Consider the following 21,123-nt stretch of genomic DNA (forward strand, 5'->3'; position numbering starts at 1 on the left):
GCTCTCTTTCTTCTTTCTTCATTCCCTTCTCTCTCTCTCTCTTTCTCTCTACACAAGGCTTTACTGTCTGCTTCCTGCTGTCATGACAACCAATACAATAGCTCACATCAGTCAAAGACTGCTGTTGCTTGATGTTAATTGGCTTCTATTGTCATTTACACCAAATACTTAATTTGTGAATTAAGCTCTACAACACTTCATTGAGTGAAGGGAAAAAATTTAACTACGTTTTATTGAGTGTAAGGAATTTTTTATTTTTTTTACATTTTCGGTTAAAATGATTATTCTTTAATTGAATGTTGGGAAAAAGTTAAACAAAGTTTCGTTGAAAGCCTATCTTTTCCGTTTCTGTTATGGCAATCCCAGGATCAGGGAGAAAACATGAATATGATACTGAAATGATGTCCTGTTCATTCAAATAGTATCTGCAGGTCAAGGTGTTCTAAAAAAGAACCTACTTCAACATGAGGAGGGAATTAATACTTTTTTATTTAATTTTTTTATTTCACCTTTATTTAACCAGATTGGCTAGTTGAGAACAAGTTCTCATTTACAACTGCGACCTGGCCAAGATAAAGCAAAGCAGTGCGACAGAAACAACAACACAGAGTTACACCTGGAATAAACAAGCGTACAGTCAATAACACAATAGAAAAAAAAGAAAGTCTATATACAGTGTGTGCAAATGGCATGAGGAGGTAAGGAAATAAATAGGCCATAGTAGCAAAGTAATTACAATTTAGCAGATTAACACTGGAGTGATAGATGAGCAGATGGTGTGTAAGTAGTGATACTGGTGTGCAAAAGAGCAGAAAAGTAAATAAAAACAATATGGGGAGGAGGTAGGTAGTTGGATGGGCTATTTACAGATGGACTATGTACAGCTGCAGCAATCGGTTAGCTGCTCAGATAGCTGATGTTTAAAGTTAGTGAGGGAAATGTAAGTCTCCAGCTTCAGCGATTTTTGCAATTCGTTCCAGTCATTGGCAGCAGAGAACTGGAAGGAAATGCGGCCTAAGGAGGTGTTGGCTTTGGGGATGACCAATCAATCAATCAATCAAATTTATTTTTATATAGCCCTTCGTACATCAGCTGATATCTCAAAGTGCTGTACAGAAACCCAGCCTAAAACCCCAAACAGCAAGCAAAGCATGTGAAAGAAGCACGGTGGCTAGGAAAAACTCCCTAGGAAAAACTCCCTAGAAAGGCCAAAAACCTAGGAAGAAACTTAGAGAGGAACCAGGCTATGAGGGGTGGCCAGTCCTCTTCTGGCTGTGCAGGGTGGATATTATAACAGAACATGGTCAAGATGTTAAAATGTTAAAATGTTCATAAATGACCAGAGCGGTCAAATAATAAAAATCTTAGTAGTTGTCGAGGGTGCAACAAGCACGTCCGGTGAACAGGTCAGGGTTCCATAGCCGCAGGCAGAACAGTTGAAACTGGAGCAGCAGCACGGCCAGGTGGACTGGGGACAGCAAGGAGTCATCATGCCAGGTAGTCCTGAGGCATGGTCCAAGGGCTCAGGTCCTCCGAGAGAAAGAAAGAAAGAGAGAAAGAGAGAATTAGAGAGAGCATATTTAAATTCACACAGGACACCGGATAAGACAAGAGAAATACTCCAGATGTAACAGACTGACCCTAGCCCCCCGACACATAAACTACTGCAGCATAAATACTGGAGGCTGAGACAGGAGGGATCAGAAGACACTGTGGCCCCATCCGATGATACCCCCGGACAGGGCCAAACAGGCAGGATATAACCCCACCCACTTTGCCAAAGCACAGCCACCACACCACTAGAGGGATGTCTCCAACCACCAACTTACCGTCCTAAGACAAGGCCGAGTATAGCCCACAACGATCTCCGCCATGGCACAACCCAAGGGGGGGCGCCAACCCAGACAGGAAGACCACGTCAGTGACTCAACCCACTCAAGTGACGCACCCCTCCCATGGACGGCATGGAAGAACACCAGTAAGCCAGTGACTCAGCCCCTGTAAAAGGGTTAGAGGCAGAGAATCCCAGTGGAAAGAGGGGAACCGGCAAGGCAGAGACAGCAAGGGCGGTTCGTTGCTCCAGCCTTTCCGTTCACCTTCACACTCCTGGGCCAGACTATACTTAATCATAGGACCTACTGAAGAGATAAGTCTTCAGTAAAGACTTAAAGGTTGAGACTGAGTCTGCGTCTCTCACATTGGTAGGCAGACCATTCCATAAAAATGGAGCTCTATAGGAGAAAGCCCTACCTCCAGCCGTTTGCTTAGAAATTCTAGGGACAATTAGGAGGCCTGCGTCTTGTGACCGTAGCGTACGTGTAGGTATGTACGGCAGGACCAAATCGGAAAGATAGGTAGGAGCAAGCCCATGTAATGCTTTGTAGGTTAGCAGTAAAACCTTGAAATCAGCCCTTGCCTTAACAGGAAGCCAGTGTAGGGAGGCTAGCACTGGAGTAATATGATCACATTTTTTGGTTCTAGTCAGGATTCTAGCAGCCGTATTTAGCACTAACTGAAGTTTATTTAGTGCTTTATCCGGGTAGCCGGAAAGTAGAGCATTGCAGTAGTCCAGCCTAGAAGTAACAAAAGCATGGATTAATTTTTCTGCGTCATTTTTGGACAGAAAATTTCTGATTTTTGCAATGTTACGTAGATGGAAAAAAGCTGTCCTTGAAACGGTCTTGATATGTTCTTCAAAAGAGAGATCAGGGTCCAGAGTAACGCCGAGGTCTTTCACAGTTTTATTTGAGACGACTGTACAACCATCCAGATTAATTGTCAGATTCAACAAAAGATCTCTTTGTTTCTTGGGACCTAGAACAAGCATCTCTGTTTTGTCCGAGTTTAAAAGTAGAAAGTTTGCAGCCATCCACTTCTTTATGTCTGAAACACAGGCTTCTAGCGAGGGTAATTTTGGGGCTTCACCATGTTTCATTGAAATGTACAGCTGTGTGTCGTCCGCATAGCAGTGAAATTTAACATTATGTTTTCGAATGACATCCCCAAGAGGTAAAATATATAGTGAAAACAATAGTGGTCCTAAAACGGAACCTTGAGGAACACCGAAATGTACAATTGATTTGTCAGAGGACAAACCATTCACAGAGACAAACTGATATCTTTCCGACAGATAAGATCTAAACCAGGCCAGAACTTGTCCATGTAGACCAATTTGGGTTTCCAATCTCTCCAAAAGAATGTGGTGATCGATGGTATCAAAAGCGGCACTAAGATCTAGGAGCACGAGGACAGATGCAGAGCCTCGGTCTGACGTCATTAAAAGGTCATTTACCACCTTCACAAGTGCAGTCTCAGTGCTATGATGGGGTCTAAAACCAGACTGAAGCGTTTCGTATACATTGTTTGTCTTCATGAAGGCAGTGAGTTGCTGTGCAACAGCTTTTTCAAAAAAATTTGAGAGGAATGGAAGATTCGATATAGGCCGATAGTTTTTTATAATTTCTGGATCAAGATTCGGCTTTTTCAAGAGAGGCTTTAATACTGCCACTTTTAGTGAGCTTGGTACACATCCGGTGGATAGAGAGCCGTTTATTATGTTCAACATAGGAGGGCCAAGCACAGGAAGCAGCTCTTTCAGTAGTTTAGTTGGAATAGGGTCCAGTATGCAGCTTGAGGGTTTGGAGGCCATGATTATTTTCATCATTGTGTCAAGAGATATAGTACTAAAACACTTTAGTATCTCCCTTGATCCTAGGTCCTGGCAGAGTTCTGTAGACTCAGGACAATGGAGCTTTGGAGGAATACCCAGATTTAAAGAGGAGTCTGTAATTTGCATTCTAATGATCATGATCTTTTCCTCAAAGAAGTTCATACATTTATTACTGCTGAAGTGAAAGCCATCCTCCATTTGCGAAGGCTGCTTTTTAGTTAGCTTTGCGACAGTATCAAAAATAAATTTTGGATTGTTCTTATTTTCCTCAATTAAGTTGGAAAAATAGGATGATCGAGCAGCAGTGAGGGCTCTTCGATACTGCACGGTACTGTCTTTCCAAGCTAGTCGGAAGACTTCCAGTTTGGTGTGGCGCCATTTCCGTTCCAATTTTCTGGAAGCTTGCTTCAGAGCTCGTGTATTTTCTGTATACCAGGGAGCTAGTTTCTTATGACCGATGTTTTTAGGGTATTGCGCAAGGTTAAATTGAGTTCCTCGGTTAGGTGGTTAACTGATTTTTGTCCTCTGACGTCCTTGGGTAGGCAGAGGCAGTCTGGAAGGGCATCAAGGAATCTTTGGGTTGTCTGAGAATTTGTAGCACGACTTTTAATGCTCCTCGGTTGGGGTCTGAGCAGATTATTTGTTGCAATTGCAAACGTAATAAAATGGTGGTCCGATAGTCCAGGATTATGAGGAAAAACATTAAGATCCACAACATTTATTCCATGGGACAAAACTAGGTCCAGAGTATGACTGTGGCAGTGAGTAGGTCCAGAGACATGTTGGACAAAACCCACTGAGTCGATGATGGCTCCGAAAGCCTTTTGGAGTGGGTCTGTGGACTTTTCCATGTGAATGTTAAAGTCACCAAAAATTAGAATATTATCTGCTATGACTACAAGATCCGATAGGAATTCAGGGAACTCAGTGAGGAACACTGCATATGGCCCAGGAGGCCTGTAAACAGTAGCTATAAAAAGTGAGTGAGTAGGCTGCATAGATTTCATGACTAGAAGCTCAAAAGACGAAAACGTCATAGTTTTTTTTTTTGTAAATTGAAATTTGCTATCGTAAATGTTAGCAACACCTCCGCCTTTGCCGGATGCATGGGGGGTATGGTCACTAGTGTAACCAGGGGGTGAGGCCTCATTTAACACAGTAAATTCATCAGGCTTAAGCCATGTTTCAGTCAGGCCAATCACATCAAGATTATTATCAGTGATTAGTTCATTGACTATAACTGCCTTGGAAGTGAGGGATCTAACATTAAGTAACCCAATTTTGAGATGTGAGGTATCACAATCTCTTTCAATAATGGCAGGAATGGAGGAGGTCTTTATACTAGTGAGATTGCTAAAGCGAACACCGCCATTTTTAATTTTGCCCAACCTAGATCGAGGCACAGGCACGGTCTCAATGGGGAAAGCTGAGCTGACTACGCTGACTGTGCTAGTGGCAGACTCCACTAAGCTGGCAGGCTGGCTAACAGCCTGCTGCCTGGCCTGCACCCTATTTTATTGTGGAGCTAGAGGAGTTAGAGCCCTGTCTATGTTCGTAGATAAGATGAGAGCACCCCTCCAGCTAGGATGGAGTCCGTCACTCCTCAACAGGCCAGGCTTGGTCCTGTTTGTGGGTGAGTCCCAGAAAGAGGGCCAATTATCTACAAATTCTATCTTTTGGGAGGGGCAGAAAACAGTTTTCAACCAGCGATTGAGTTGTGAGACTCTGCTGTAGAGCTCATCACTCCCCCTAACTGGGAGGGGGCCAGAGACAATCGATGCCGACACATCTTTCTAGCTGATTTACACGCTGAAGCTATGTTGCGCTTGGTGACCTCTGACTGTTTCATCCTAACATCGTTGGTGCCGACGTGGATAACAATATCTCTATACTCTCTACACTCGCCAGTTTTAGCTTTAGCCAGCACCGTCTTTAGATTAGCCTTAACGTCGGTAGCCCTGCCCCCTGGTAAACAGTGTATGATCGCTGGATGATTAGTTTTAAGTCTAATACTGCGGGTAATGGAGTCGCCAATGACTAGGGTTTTCAATTTGTCAGAGCTAATGGTGGGAGCCGTCGGCGTCTCAGACCCCACAACGGGAGGAGTAGAGACCAGAGAAGTCTCGGCCTCCGACTCCGACTCGCTTAATGGGGAGAACCGGTTGAAAGTTTCTGTCGGCTGAATAAGCGACACCGGTTGAGCATTCCTACAGCGTTTCCCTCCAGAAGCCATGAGAAAGATGTCCGGCTGCGGGGACCGTGCGACGGGGTTTATACTAACGTTACTATCTGTACTTACTGGTGGCACAGACGCTGTTTCATCCTTTCCTACACTGAAATTACCCTTGCCTAACGATCGCGTCTGAAGCTGGGCTTGCAGCACAGCTATCCTTGCCGTAAGGCGATCGTTCTCCTGTATATTATAAGTACAACGACTGCAATTAGAAGGCATCATGTTAATGTTACTTAGCTTCGGCTGTTTAAAGTCCTGACGAACCATGTCCAGATAAAACCTCCGGGGTGAAAAATTTGAATGAAAGAAGTTGAGTGAGGGAAAAAGTAAAAATATACGGTAATGAAAAAGTAAAAAACCGTCAGGTAGCAAAGTAAGATCGGCAACAAAACACACAGCAGCGTAAACAAGTCTGCAAGTTGACCAGTGAGATATACCTGCTGGAGCGCATGCTACGGGTGGGTGTTGTTATCATGATCAGTGAGCTGAGATAAGGCGGAGCTTTACCTAGCATAGACTTATAGATGACCTGGAGCCAGTGGGTCTGGCGACGAATATGTAGCGAGGGCCAGCCGACTAGAGCATACAGGTCGCAGTGGTGGGTGGTATAAGGCACTTTGGTAACAAAACGGATGGCACTGTGATAGACTACATCCAATTTGCTGAGTAGAATGTTGGAAGCTATTTTGTAGATGACATCGCCGAAGTCGAGGATCAGTAGGATAGTCAGTTTTACTAGGGTAAGTTTGGCGGCGTGAGTGAAGGAGGCTTTGTTGTGAAATAGAAAGCCGATTCTAGATTAGATTTTTTTTTTATTTTTTTTAACTAGGTAGGCAAGTTGAGAACAAGTTCTCATTTACAATTGCGACATGGCCAAGATAAAGCAAAGCAGTTTGACACATGCAACAACACAGAGTTACACATAGAGTAAAACAAATATACAGTCAATAATATAGTAGAAAATAAGTCTACATACAAAGTGAGCAAATGAGGTGAGATAAGGGAGGTAAAGGCAAAAAAGGCCATGGTGGCGAAGTAAATACAATATAGCAAGTAAAACATTGGAATGGTAGATTTGCAGTGGAAGAAAGTGCAAAGTAGAAATAGAAATAATGGGGTGCAAAGGAGCAAAATAAATAAATACAGTAGGGGAAGAGGATGTTGTTTGGGCTAAATTATAGATGGGCTATGTACAGGTGCAGTAATATGTGAGCTGCTCTGACAGCTGGTGCTTAAAGCTAGTGAGGGAGATAAGTGTTTGCAGTTTTAGAGATTTTTGTAGTTCGTTCCAGTCATTGGCAGCAGAGAACTGGAAGGAGAGGCGGCCGAAGGAGGAATTGGCTTTGGGGGTGACCGGAGAGATATACCTGCTGGAGCGCGTGCTACAGGTGGGTGCTGCTATGGTGACCAGCGAGCTGAGATAAGGGGGAACTTTACCTAGCAGGGTCTTGTAGATGACCTGGAGCCAGTGGGTTTGGCGACGAGTATGAAGCGAGGGCCAGCCAACGAGAGAGTACAGGTCGCAGAGGTGGGTAGTATATGGGGCTTTGGTGACAAAACGGATGGCACTGTGATAGACTGCATCCAATTTATTGAGTAGGGTATTGGAGGCTATTTTGTAAATGACGTCGACAAAGTCGAGGATCAGTAGGATGGTCAGTTTTACGAGGGTATGTTTGGCAGCATGAGTGAAGGATGCTTTGTTGCGAAATAGGAAGCCAATTCTAGATATAATTTTGGATTGGAGATGTTTTATGTGAGTCTGGAAGGAGAGTTTACAGTCTAACCAGACACCTAGGTATTTGTAGTTGTCCACATATTCTAAGTCAGAACCGTCCAGAGTAGTGATGCTGGACGGGCGGGCAGGTGCAGGCAGCGATCGGTTGAAGAGCATGCATTTAGTTTTACTTGTATTTAAGAGCAGTTGGAGGCCACGGAAGGAGAGTTGTATGGCATTGAAGCTCGTCTGGAGGTTAGTTAACACAGTGTCCAAAGAAGGGCCAGAAGTATACAGAATGGTGTCGTCTGCGTAGAGGTGGATCAGAGACTCACCAGCAGCAAGAGTGACATCATTGATGTATACAGAGAAAAGAGTCGGCCCAAGAATTGAACCCTGTGGCACCCCCATAGAGACTGCCAGAGGCCCGGACAACAGGCCCTCCGATTTGACACACTGAACTCTATCAGAGAAGTAGTTGGTGAACCAGGCGAGGCAATCATTTGAGAAACCAAGGCTATTGAGTCTGCTGATGAGGATGTGGTGATTGACAGAGTCGAAAGCCTTGGCCAGGTCAATGAATACGGCTGCACAGTATTGTTTCTTATCGATGGCGGTTAAGATATCGTTTAGGACCTTGAGCGTGGCTGAGGTGCACCCATGACCAGCTCTGAAACCAGATTGCATAGCGGAGAAGGTGCGGTAGGATTTGAAATGGTCGGTAATCTGTTTGTTGACTTGGCTTTCGAAGGCTTTAGAAAGGCAGGGTAGGATAGATATAGGTCTGTAGCAGTTTGTGTCAAGAGTGTCCCCCCCCTTTGAAGAGGGGGATGACCGCAGCTGCTTTCCAATCTTTGGGAATCTCAGACGACACGTAAGAGAGGTTGAACAGGCTAGTAATAGGGGTTGCAACAATTTCGGCAGATAATTTTTAGAAAGAAAGGGTCCAGATTGTCTAGCCCGGCTGATTTGTAGGGGTCCAGATTTTGCAGATCTTTCAGAACATCAGCTGACTGGATTTGGGAGAAATGGGGAATTCTTGGGCGAGTTGCTGTGGGGGGTGCAGTGCTGTTGACCGGGGTAGGGGTAGCCAGGTGGAAAGCATGGCCAGCCGTAGAAATATGCTTATTGAAATTCTCAATTACAGTGGATTTATCGGTGGTGACAGAGTTTCCTATCCTCAGTGCAGTGGGCAGCTGGGAGGAGGTGCTCTTATTCTCCAAGGACTTTACAGTGTCCCAGAACTTTTTTCAGTTTGTGTTGCAGGAAGTACATTTCAGCTAGCCTTTGCTTTTCTAACTGCCTGTGTATATTGGTTTCTAACTTCCCTGAAAAGTTGCATATCACGGGGGCTGTTCGATGCTATTGAAGTCCACCACAGGATGTTTTTGTGTTGGTCAAGGGTAGTCAGGTCTGGAGTGAACCAAGGGCTATATCTGTTCTTAGTTCTACATTTTTTGAAAGGGGCATGCTTATTTAAGATGGTGAGGAAATAGTAAGTCCATATGTCATGAAAAGAGCTGAGGTTTCTAGTACTACTTTCCCTGTACTATTTAAAAGAATCAGCTGACACTGTGATCTCAAGCACAAATAATCAGTCTAAGAGAGAATAATTAAAGGAAATGTACAGTACAATCCCAAGGAAATGACTGAAGGAAAGCAAGCAAAATGTCTCTCTCTATTGCTCTCTCGCTCAGAGACTGAAATAATAGAGTGAACGGGATGAAGGAGGGCAGATGATTTAGTAGCGGAGATAGACTAAAAGAGAGAGGGGAATAGAGAGATAGATGAGAGGAAGCAGCCAGAGGTATCCATAGAGAATGAATGGTTTATAGTGGGTGGCGTAAAAAAGCTGCCAGTAAGGTAGTGTGTTTTCAGTGGGTGTCTAAGACCCAGCACAGCATGGGGAGAGGTATCAACAGTATCACTGAGAAAAAGGAGTGCGCGGGTGAGTGATAGAAAGAGAAGAATGATAGAGAATGAGGGGAGAGAAAGGGATGGAGGAGAAATTATGGCGAACAATGGGGAAAGAGAGAGGGAGAGAGTGATAAACAGAGATGGAGGAGGAATGATTGAGAAAAGGGGAGAGAGGTAGGGAAACATGATGAGATGGATTGAACTCCCAGTAAAAAGTGATGGGAGGATGGAAAATGTGAGGACATGGAATAGATCATTCTGCCACTGAAAGAGATGGGATAAAGAATATGAATAGATGTAATAGTGTCCACTCTCAAAGTGTGACGAATAAGGCAGGACCACAACTCCAGAACTGTGATGTCAAGCTAATCCAAAGAAATCATGAGAGCATCTCACCATTTTGAGCATCTCACTCAAAATGACATTTGTGGGATATCCACAGGGCTTTCCTTTGATCGCGCAACACAGCATTCAACTATGCCAAGACTATGTTCATTCCCCAAAGACATGGATTTCAGCCCTCTGAACATTTTATTTGTCAGAAAGATAATCCTTTGGATACAGTAATATAAATGTTCACCTATGTTGATGCACAGATGTTATAATGCATTATCCGAAGGATTATCTTTGTGACAAATAAAAGGGACACATACAGTGGTTCCTCCTTTAAAAGTTGTGTCATACTGCCTCAGCATTCTGTGGCACGTCATTTAATTGTCAGCCATTTTTTCTGTTACTGCAAGTTATTGCTAGTTTGACCACCAGAGGGCATCTTTGAGAAGCATTTGATAGTATTCCGTATTGGCATTACCAGAGAATTGAAAACATTTTTTGTAATAACATAGTATATGGGTATGATTTTAAGAAATTTGGCTTAATTAATTTGATTAATATTATGGTGTTTCTATTCAGAGAATAATGAAAAATGAAACCCTCAGGGCTTTCCGTTAGGATGGAATGGAAAATATGGCGTTGTACAACGTGACGGTCGGGAATAGGCTACAGGATTGGAGGATTCTAAATTGTTTGCCTTCATTAGTCAACTTTTTTCCAATATTTCTGTAAATCAGTGATATTTATTCCCATAGTAATTCGTTATGGATCCATAACTAAATTAACATCTGCATTTTGAAAGAGTATTTTTTTATGTGTTTGTTTGTTTATTAGGCTACTGTGCAGTCTACAATACATACTGTAGTAAACATGGGAAAGTGCTTGTTTCCTTACACAAGGGAGAGCAGGCCATGTCTGTACTACAGAATGCGGGGCACGCGGGAGACCGGGGTTCAAATCCCCAGTGGGGAGGAAGGAGTAGGCTGTTCTTATAAATAAGAATTTGTTCTTAACTGGTTCCATATGTGTTATTTCATAGTTGTGATGTTTTCACTATTATTCTACAATGTAGAAAATAGTAAAAGTATAGAGAAATCCTGGAATGAGTAGCTGTGTCCAAACTTTTGACTGGTACTTGCTGGAACCGAAATTATGGCGCGGTACAACGTGACGGTCGGCAGTACAGTACTGGGCTATTTAGCTAAAGAATCCCAGCAGGGCACAAGGAAGGAGTAGGCTGTCCTTGTAAATAAGAATTTGTTCTTAACTGACTTGCCTAGTTAAATAAAGGTTACACCAAGAGCATAACATTTCTGCACTTTAATTTTCTAATTCTTGTCTAACCAATACCCAAACTGAGATTAAGTGAAAATAAAAATCTCATTGATTTATCAAGACCAGTCCCTATGCTTGTCTCAGAGCAGTGCGTAACGGTTCTAAAATAGTTGTAGGCTTTTGCTTCTAACTTTTATATGCTCTTTAAATAAATAAGACCTACACCATTTTTAACAGCACATTACTCAACACTAGTGAGACTCATGTCGCCTATGGTAGGCCTACAGTATATCGAAAAATATTTTTTTCAATGACATGACTCTCCGCCAATAATTACATTTATAGGATTGGAGGATATCTATGGGGCATTTTCCTTTAGGATCTGTGAGAATATCTGAGAATATCTACGTTTTTTTTATATAATTCTAAATTAATTCATAATAATAGTAATAGTAATCGCTTTGTTTAAAAAGTAACGATATTTTGGAGATTTCGTTTTCATTTAACATAGAGTGAGCGAAAAAAAGGCAATTCTTGAACATGGGGTGAGAGATTCTCACTAATTTGTAAATAAAGCCAGTTTGTTATTTAGAATTATTTATTTCTGGAGAAACCTAAATTGATTATTTAGCAGACATCACTTGCTTATATTCATGAAGATGATGAGCGATTGGCAATTCTTTAAAAAAAAAATATTATCAGAACATTAAGCATGTGTGTTCGCTTGTTTTGTACTGTTCTGTAGTTTCGACCCAATGATTCATCTGACAAACAAAGAACTTCGCGTCCTTCAGGTCCAGGCATGGATAAAAGCTGGTGAGACATTCAACAATGTCATCTTCACAGACGAATCAACCGTGGCCATTGAGCAATTTGCTCAAAATTGCTACAGAAAAAAGGAAGAAGAGTCCCAAGCATCCCCTCAAACTCCAAGTGTGGGGTGAAATTTCTCACCAGGGACCAGGCCCATATTTGATTTTTGATGGTAAGTTTGGCTATTTACAAAGCAAAAGGTACTTAAAATATTGTAGCCTACACCTCACGGACTGTTATGTGTTCCACAATAATTCACTCTTGCCTCCTTTTTCAGGTATCATGGCTCAAGATTTCTTTGAGGAAGAAAACATCAAGAGATATGCTGGACCCTATGTCAGAGAGGTGTTTCTGGGTACACATTGTTTCTTTCATGGTAGGATTACAGCAATATTTTGTTACGTTTAGGCCTATTTACATGTATATTTCTATTATTGTACCTAATTTTAGCTGTTAGGCTAAATGTCTTTTTTTTCTTCTCCAAATGTAGACAATGACCTAAAACACACTGCCACCCGGGTTTGTAATGCAAATGAAGGCATAAACTGGGTCAAGACGCCAGCAGAGTAAGTAGACCTTTAAGTAGTAAAATAAAGGTTAAATAAAAATAAATAAATAAAAGACCTACAACACCTTCAGTAGGCCTACAGTATATCTAAAAATATATATTTTTTTCATCTCTACATGTACGTCTCCTGATTTAAACCCGATCGAACTTGTTTGGCATCAACTGAAAACATTCATCCGTAACTCTGCCAAGCCGACAGGCAAAGATGAACTGGTCAAGGCCATCAAGATGTTTTGGCTAGAGAAATTGACAATACAACAATGCAACAAATACATTGATCATCTCAGCAAGGTTTTATCTGTGGTCGTGGAGCTGGGTGGAAGTGCAACTAAAATGTAGTTAATATAAACATCCACATTGGAATGTCTTTTTTCTTGTTATTTTATTTTTATAACGAAAGCATAAAGATGTTGATGAAGAAATACTGTACTGCTGTTTTGAGTTAGAAATGTAACACTTTAGCATCGAATAAATTGCAAGTTGAGGTATTTTCACAACAGTAGCCGGGCTATAAAAAGTCTATTGTCCTGCTAATAGGAAACATTTTCATGATGGACTACATTCTTTATTGTAACCACAATACCACACATCATTTGTATCTACCTTTCCAATTACTTTTAGAGTTTGTGACATACAAATGTGTGCTTTTAATTATTAGTTACATTGTTTTAGTTCGAACATGCAGACTTTTTTTCTTTAAATGATTGTTTTATGTAGGATGCTACATTTTTGACCAGTTGCAATTGTAAGTAGGCCAAATAGAATTCCTACTTTGATTAGGCTGTTAAAGCTCATAGCCTACCTCAGCCAGTTAAGTTATTTTATATAGGTCTAGGCTCCTGAAGAAATAGACTCCAATTAAGCCCTCTTGTTGTTTGTAAAGTCAAATTAAAATAAAGATTTTTGTTGAAATTAATTGCTCGACTGGTGTAGGTTTTCTCCATCTGTTGGTGTGCAACACTTGCATTACAAGTCAGCTATATTTTCAACACCAGCCACTGTTCACCGCCTATTGATTGCGCTGTGGTTGCCACAAGTTGTTTTTTAAATTGAACCTTTATTTAACCAGGCAAGTCAGGTAAGAACAAATTCTTATTTACAATTACGGCCTACCTCGGCCAAATCCGGATGACGCTGGGCCATTTGTGCGCCGCCCTATGGCACGCCCAATCACGGTCGGATGTGTTAAAGCCTGAATTCAAACCAAGGACTGTAGTAAAGCATCTTGCACCGAGATGCAGTGCCTTAGACCGTATATATATACAGTTGAAGTCTGAAGTTTACATACACTTAGGTTGGAGTCATTAAAACTCGTTTTTCAACCACTCCACAAATTTCAAGACAGGGCATTTTTTTCAAATCTGAGCTACAGTTGAAGTCGGAAGTTTACATGCACTTTAGCCAAATTCATTTAAACTCAGTTTTTCACAATTCCTGACATTCAATCCTAGTAAAAAATCCATGTCTTAGGTCAGTTAGGATCACCAATTTATTTTAAGAATGTGAAATGTCAGAATAATAGTAGAGAGAATGATTTATTTCAGCTTTTATTTCTTTCATCACATTCCCAGTAGGTCAGACGTTTACATACACTCAATTAGTATTGCCTTTAAATTGTTTAACTTGGATCAAACATTTCGGGTAGCCTTCCACAAGCTTTCCACAATAGGTTGGGTGAATTTTGGCCCATTCCTCCTGACAGAGCTGGTGTAACCAAGTCAGGTTTGTAGGCCTCTTTGCTCGCACACGCTTTTTCAGTTCTGCCCACAAGTTTTCTATAGGATTGAGGTCAGGGCTTTGTGATGGCCACTCCAATACCTTGACTTTGTTGTCCTTAAGCCATTTTGCCACAACTTTGGAAGTATGCTTGATGTCATTGTCTATTTGGAAGACCCATTTGCGACCAAGCTTTAACTTCCTGACTGATGTCTTGAGATGTTGCTTCCACATAATTTTCCATCCTAATGATGCCATCTATTTTGTGAAGTGCACCAGTCCCTCCTGCAGCAAAGCACCCCCACAGCATGATGCAGCAACCCCCGTGCTTCACGGTTGGAATGGTGTTCTTCAGCTTGCAAGCCTCCCCCTTTTTCCTCCAAACATAACGATGGTCATTATGGCCAAACAGTTCTATTTTTGTTTCATCACACCAGAGGACATTTCTCCAAAAAGTACGATCTTTGTTCCCATGTGCAGTTGCAAACCATAGTCTGGCTTTTTTATGGCGGTTTTGGAGCAGTGACTTCTTCCTTGCTGAGCGGCCTTTCTGGTTATGTCAATATAGGACTCGTTTTACTGTGGATATAAATACTTTTGTACCTGTTTCCTCCAGCATCTTCACAAGGTCCTTTGCTGTTGTTCTGGGATTGATTTGCACTTTTCGCATCAAAGTATGTTCATCTCTAGGAGACAGAATGCGTCTCCTTCCTGAGCGGTATGACAGCTGCATGGTCCCATGGTGTTTATACTTGCGTACTATTGTTTGTACAGATGAACATGATACCTTCAGGCATTTGGAAATGGCTCCCAAGGATGAACCAGACTTGTGGAGGTCTACAATGTTTTTGGTCTTGGCTGATTTCTTTTGATTTTCCCATGATGTCAAGCAAAGAGGCATTGAGTTTGAAGGTAGGCCTTGAAATACATCCACAGGTACACCTCCAATTGACTCAAATTATGTCAATTAGCCGAGGAGGTCTACAATATTTTTTCTGAGGTCTTGGCTCATTTCTTTTGATTTTCCCATGATGTCAAGCAAAGTTTGAAGGTAAGCCTTGAAATACATCCACAGCCTGTGGTCGCCCAACGCCCTATTAAGACACTTTATGTTGCTGTTTCCTTTATTTTGGCAGTTACCTGTACATTTCCTTATGGTGTAAAACTGTTTTTCATCAACACACCCATAAAGACACACTTTTTTTTATTCCACACCACAATCAGTAGTCTCACTGCTGGAAGCAACAGGTGCATGTTCCCTGAGTAAAACCCAGTAGAGTGCCTCTCACTTCTTGTTACTGTAATGATGGAAAATTGCACTCTTCACTTTGATCCAGGACCAATGCTGTTGCTGTCTGTGATGGAAACACTCACTGGGCGTGGTGGGCTTTTTATCAGAGCTGACTTTCTTTAATCATGACTTTCATCATCGAAGCGAAACAATGGTTATTTTGTGATTCATTTTGCTCCGTCATAAACCATTCTAAAAAGCAGTGTGTGTGCATATATATATATATATATATATATATATATATATATACCCATAAGAGTGCCATACAACTCATAATAATGGCGCCAGAGCATTGTTGCATTATTTCTCTGGATGCTACAGTACCTATTTCACCAAGCGAGGAAGAGCTCATTACTGAACAATATTTCCCGTCATGCCAAGATCACTGTGTCATTGAGAGAGAGAGAGAGAGAGAGAGAGAGAGAGGGGGGGGGAGAGAGATATGAAGAGAGAAGGAAAGAGGGAAGAAGAGCGAGAGAGAGACAGAGAGAGCAAAAGAGAGGATACAGAGTATTTCCCTCGGGAGTGTTTCTTCTTGAGGAGACTTTTCAGAGAGTAAGAGTGATATTGCTGATTTGACATGGCGTATGCAGCGAGGGAAGGACAAGCGGAGATAAACAGTGTTTGTAAACACAAAGTAGCCAGAACTAAAGAAGAAGAAAAAGCAGGCCATAAACATACCGAGATCGTCTCACATGTTGAGTTATCTGTATTCTGTGATTATAGGAAACAAACAAAGAGTATCTTTCTGTATGTTTTTCTAAGATCATACTAACCCTCCTCATAACTCCACACAAGTGAATACTCTAGTTTTGCCAAAGAGTTCTGAAACATTCTTGTTAAAGCTTGACTAATTTGTTTTTTATCTGTTTCTGTCTAGAATCAAGTGCTGGCGAGAAGAATGCAAGGAAACACCCTTGGGACCTCTAATGGAATGGAATAGTACAATGGCTGCATTGAGGAAAAACGACAACCCTCCTTTTCAACCAGAATCCCACCGCTAGACTGTATTAAAGCAGTCGAGGGTATTGAATTAATGTCAAGCGTCTCGTGGAGGCAGCATCATGCTGCACCGCTGGAAGTAGCTGGAGGACCACCCATGGAGATTCCACCTCCTCGACGTTCTCAATGCTCCTAACACACACCAAGTAAACAGAAATGCCTTCAAAGGTCAGCTGCTTATACTTGTTGACGGTCGTTTGCTGGGCTAGCGCTCTCTGGTACCTGAGTCTGTCCCGTCCCTCCACCTCTTACGTGGGCCAGCTGTCCATCCCCATCCGCCAGAAGACCAAGCTCACCAAGAACGTGACCTTCAGCAATATACGGACTCGGCCGCTCAACCCGCACGCCTTCGACTTTGTCATCAACGAGCCCAAGAAGTGTGAGACGGTGGCACCTTTCTTAGTCATCCTGATCAGCACCACCCACAAGGAGTTTGACGCACGTCAAGCGATTCGAGAGACGTGGGGCGACGAGAGCACGTTCGGCAATGGCGTTCGCGTCCTCACACTCTTCCTGCTTGGGAGGAACACGGACCCGGTGCTCAACCAGATGGTGGAACAGGAGAGCCAGATCTTCCACGATGTCGTGGTGGAGGACTTCATAGACTCCTACCACAATCTCACCCTCAAGACCCTGATGGGCATGCGCTGGGTGGCCACCTTCTGCTCCAAGGCACAGTACGTCCTCAAGACGGACTCGGACATCTTCGTCAACATGGAGAACCTTGTCTACAATCTCCTCAAGCCCACCTCCAAGCCGCGGAGACGCTACTTCACGGGCTACGTCATCAACGGAGGTCCGATCAGAGACATGCGCAGTAAGTGGTACATGCCCAGAGACCTTTACCCTGAGGCTAAGTACCCGCCGTTCTGCTCGGGCACTGGGTACGTGTTCTCGGCGGATGTGGCCGAGCTCATCTACAAGACGTCTTTGCACACCAGACTGCTCCACCTGGAGGATGTGTACGTGGGGCTGTGCCTTCGCAAGCTGGGCATCCACCCCTTCCAGAACAGCGGCTTCAACCACTGGAAGATGGCCTACAGTCTGTGCCGCTACAGACGGGTCGTAACGGTCCACCAGATCTCCCCGGAGGAGATGCACCGCATCTGGAATGACATGACCAGCAAGAAACACCTCAAGTGTTAATCAGCTACCTACAGTTAGTGCCAATATGAGGAGGTCCTGAATTCTTCTTCTTCTCCTTTATTGCTTCTTCTCTTCCTCCTCCTCTGCCCCTTCCTCCTCTTCCGATCTCTGCTTTTCTTTGTCAATGTACAGCACATGACCCGGAGGAAACGGTACTATAACAATAACCTTCTGGCCGTTTGCATAGTCCAAGAGACGCTTCGCTAAAAAACTTTTTATCAGACCAAGGTTACTCTCTGCTGTTGTAACTCCTGCATTCTCCCCCTTAGCTATTGATGAGTTTAAAGGCCACAGGTAAGAAAATAAAATTATTCTATACATTTTCTGAAATATATTTGATTAAAATGACTTTATGACTTTACTTTACTCTATGAAAATCAAATAATGTCCCACAATGCAACAGTACGCCATTTGCACCATACGTTGTTTATTAGATGAAATCACTAAAACACAGAGATAGAAGCTTAGCAGTGGAACAGAATAGCTCAGATGCTATTAGGCTAATCGATGTAGGCAACGCTGCTAATTTACAGAAAAGGTCTGGCCCCATTACTGAAGTAGTAGGGATGATAAGAAATACCAAGATATACAACCTATGTAAATGTTCAGCTGTCAGTTAGGTTGATAATGAATGTCCACTCTTCATTTCCAGTCTTTGTGTATTTAATAAAGATGTATTTGTGGGATGTACTGTTTTGGTACCGCAACAGATGTTGTCATAGTGAAAAGACCATGATAAGTTCACGATGTAACAATGTGCTGTAGACATAGATTGAGTGTTCATTGGAATGATCTAAGATTGTTAGAACAGGAGACTAACAGTTCAATGGACCTACTGTGTGACATGACGGACATACTTGCCTCTGCAATTGAGTTGTAATATATTGTTTTAAAGATCAAACATATTTTCTTACTATGTATTTGGAGTCCTTTGTATTGTACTATGTAGAGAAAGACTTCATTTCTTGAACACCGGTATTTCTTATGGGACTGTACAAATGGCGATGTAACGATATTAACCACATGCATTCCCAGGTGAATGTTATTCTATCTGTATGTGATGTGCAATAATTGTTTCGCTCTTTAAGCCGTGCTGTGACAAGACAGACTGCAGAGTGTTATATTTTATATTACTTGAAGCCGCATTACATTAAAGACTTATTTCATTTTAGAGTGTATTCCTTTTTTCCACGTATTTGGGATTTAAAAAATGCTGTAATTTATTGTGTGTGATCCTAAAAAGAGGGCAGTTTATAATATTGTTTAATTATTCAATGGGTTTTATTTCAATACATGCAGTAGACTGCCAATTACCTATTTATACCTGAACTAATGACTTCAGCTTTACCCAAGTCCCTCTCTGTAGTTGCAGTGCATCCGGTAATGAATTGTAAACATGTTCGGCGCTCATTAAGATTGCCTATCAACACAACTCTCTGTGTAAAGCTGTCAACACGCCATGAACAACTACTCAGAGAAACGCCTTCATGCTACGACTCTGAACTACTCGACTGAATACTCAAGATTTGCATTTGCTCATCTGTAGAGGTGTGTGTGTGTGTTTTGAGTTTTCAATTAGGCTCCCCATTAGCTGATGCTATTGGAGACAGCTGGTCTTACTTGGGTCCGACACATACATTACAGACATTTAAAAACGTGTGTGTGTGTGTGTGTGTGTGTGTGTGTGTGTGTGTGTGTGTGTGTGTGTGTGTGTGTGTGTGTGTGTGTGTGTGTGTGTGTGTATTTATCAGTTGCACATACATATCAGTACATACACACAAAAAAGTAGGTCACATCGGAAGCTGTGTGTGTGTGTGTGTGTGTGTGTGTGTGTGTGTGTGTGTGTGTGTGTGTGTGTGTGTGTGTGTGTGTGTGTGTGTGTGTGTGTGTGTGTGTGTGTGTGTGTGTGTGTGTGTGTGTGTGTGTGTGCGTGTGTGTGCGTGTGTGTGTGTGTGTGAGATATGTAAGAATAGAGCTCCAGTAATTGGTTCTTCCTATCTGTGAGAGCAGGTTTGTCAGATGCCGACAGGTGTGTGTGTGGCGGGGGTGAGAACACTTTGAAACACAAGTTTACCATCATGGCTCCTGGGAGCTGCTAGGAGCCTCTGGGGAGTTAGGTAGATTCTATATAGAACAAAAGGGGATTCTCAACAGTATATATGTTGAACACACAAAGACACACTGTGGTAAAACATTTACAGTGTTCTCACAAACAGTATTGTCAGGAAATCTTTGGGGACAGACACATCCCCATGTCCTAACCGTTTCCCTCACAATAAGAGTATTCCCAGATGCTGTTCTGGTTGAAAATCTATTTGGTTAACTTGTGATCAACTTCAAACCCCTTGAAATGTAATTGGACTTTTAATACTGTAGATAAATGGTGTTTTAATGCCTTGCTCCATTCTAATGATCCACTTAACCACATGTTGCCTTCATTCCCAGAGATTGTTCAGTAGAATGACCGTTTAGCTGATGGTTTTCTATTAAATGACTCACGGGTGATACATTCACTATATGACTCATTCTGTGTTCCATAGATTGCAGTTATATTTGCAGTGTTGTGCAATAAGCTGAACAATTGGGAATAACATACTGTGCTAATGGAAGACATGTGGGAGACAAGGAGGCATCAGCCAGACAGACGGAGAAGGCAAACTGCTGTGCTGACAGATAACGGTAGTTCCGGTGAGTTTTTGAAGTGGATTCATTTATCGCAATAGACTCTAGGCTATTCGTAAAACAAATTGGAAAATAAAGAGTTACAAGTTTCTTAGTTGACTTTTATCACATTCTAAGTGCATTTAAGTAAAAAACTAAACCACGTAAAAAGTTGCGACCCAAGTTAAAAATATGGTACCAATCTGAGGGCAGCATGTACCATCTGCCATGGTAGCAAAGGGCTCCTTCAGATGAGGGCTCACTGAAAGCAGCTGGGCACACAATCGTTTTTATTTTCAGTGATGCTATTGTATCACAAAATGATCTCTGAATATACAATGGGATTATGGAGTGGGTGCTGTTGGTTGGTGTTATTCAGTGGGAGGAATATACATAGGGATTCTCTGAATCTGTTTCACAGAGGGCATTGATGGATCTAATAGGGAGAAGTTATCTAGGGTACTCATTGTGCACTGTTTTGTGTTGAGCCTGTGGTCTGTGTGTATGGGAGCATACACACAGGAGGGGGGGGGGGGAGATGCTGTTGCCCTGCCTTTCTGAGCGGGTGAGTGCAGATCACTTGTGAGTGTTGAGGAAAAGCCTTGAAATAGAAATGATCGAAGAATGAGCCATTTTTATTCTAGTGCCAGTCTCCTAGGAGACAAGCTCCCCCGCTCACACTGTGATGAAGCAGAAAAATGAGTTGATTATGCGGAATTTAAAATCTAACGTTTTTTTCACACATCTGCCAATCAACAGCTATCTCCTCAGGAACTGTCTT

The 21,123-nt window shown here is 42.3% G+C and overlaps 1 protein-coding gene across 9 annotated transcripts in view; it reads left to right on the forward strand.

Annotated features, from left to right (window-relative positions):
- LOC106575305 (beta-1,3-galactosyltransferase 1) overlaps positions 1 to 18,852 on the forward strand; it is a 125,829-nt gene extending 106,977 nt beyond the window's left edge. For 3 of the 9 annotated variants that reach the window (XR_006759982.1, XR_006759983.1, XR_006759985.1), the window contains 3 exons: positions 11,891 to 12,130; positions 12,236 to 12,334; positions 12,449 to 13,442. Coding sequence is in view for 3 of the 9 variants with exons in the window: in XM_014151755.2 (XP_014007230.1) it covers positions 16,692 to 17,681 (990 nt within the window). In the remaining 6 variants the exon portion in view is untranslated. Of the gene's footprint in view, positions 1 to 11,890; positions 12,131 to 12,235; positions 12,335 to 12,448; positions 13,443 to 16,413 lie in introns of those variants that run through there. The other 6 variants (XM_014151755.2, XM_014151754.2, XM_014151756.2 and 3 more) reach the window with 3 other exon arrangements.
- The last annotated feature ends 2,271 nt before the right edge of the window (positions 18,853 to 21,123 follow it).

Source organism: Salmo salar, chromosome ssa17, assembly GCF_905237065.1.
Source record: "Salmo salar chromosome ssa17, Ssal_v3.1, whole genome shotgun sequence".
NCBI classification, from domain to species: Eukaryota; Metazoa; Chordata; class Actinopteri; order Salmoniformes; family Salmonidae; genus Salmo; species Salmo salar.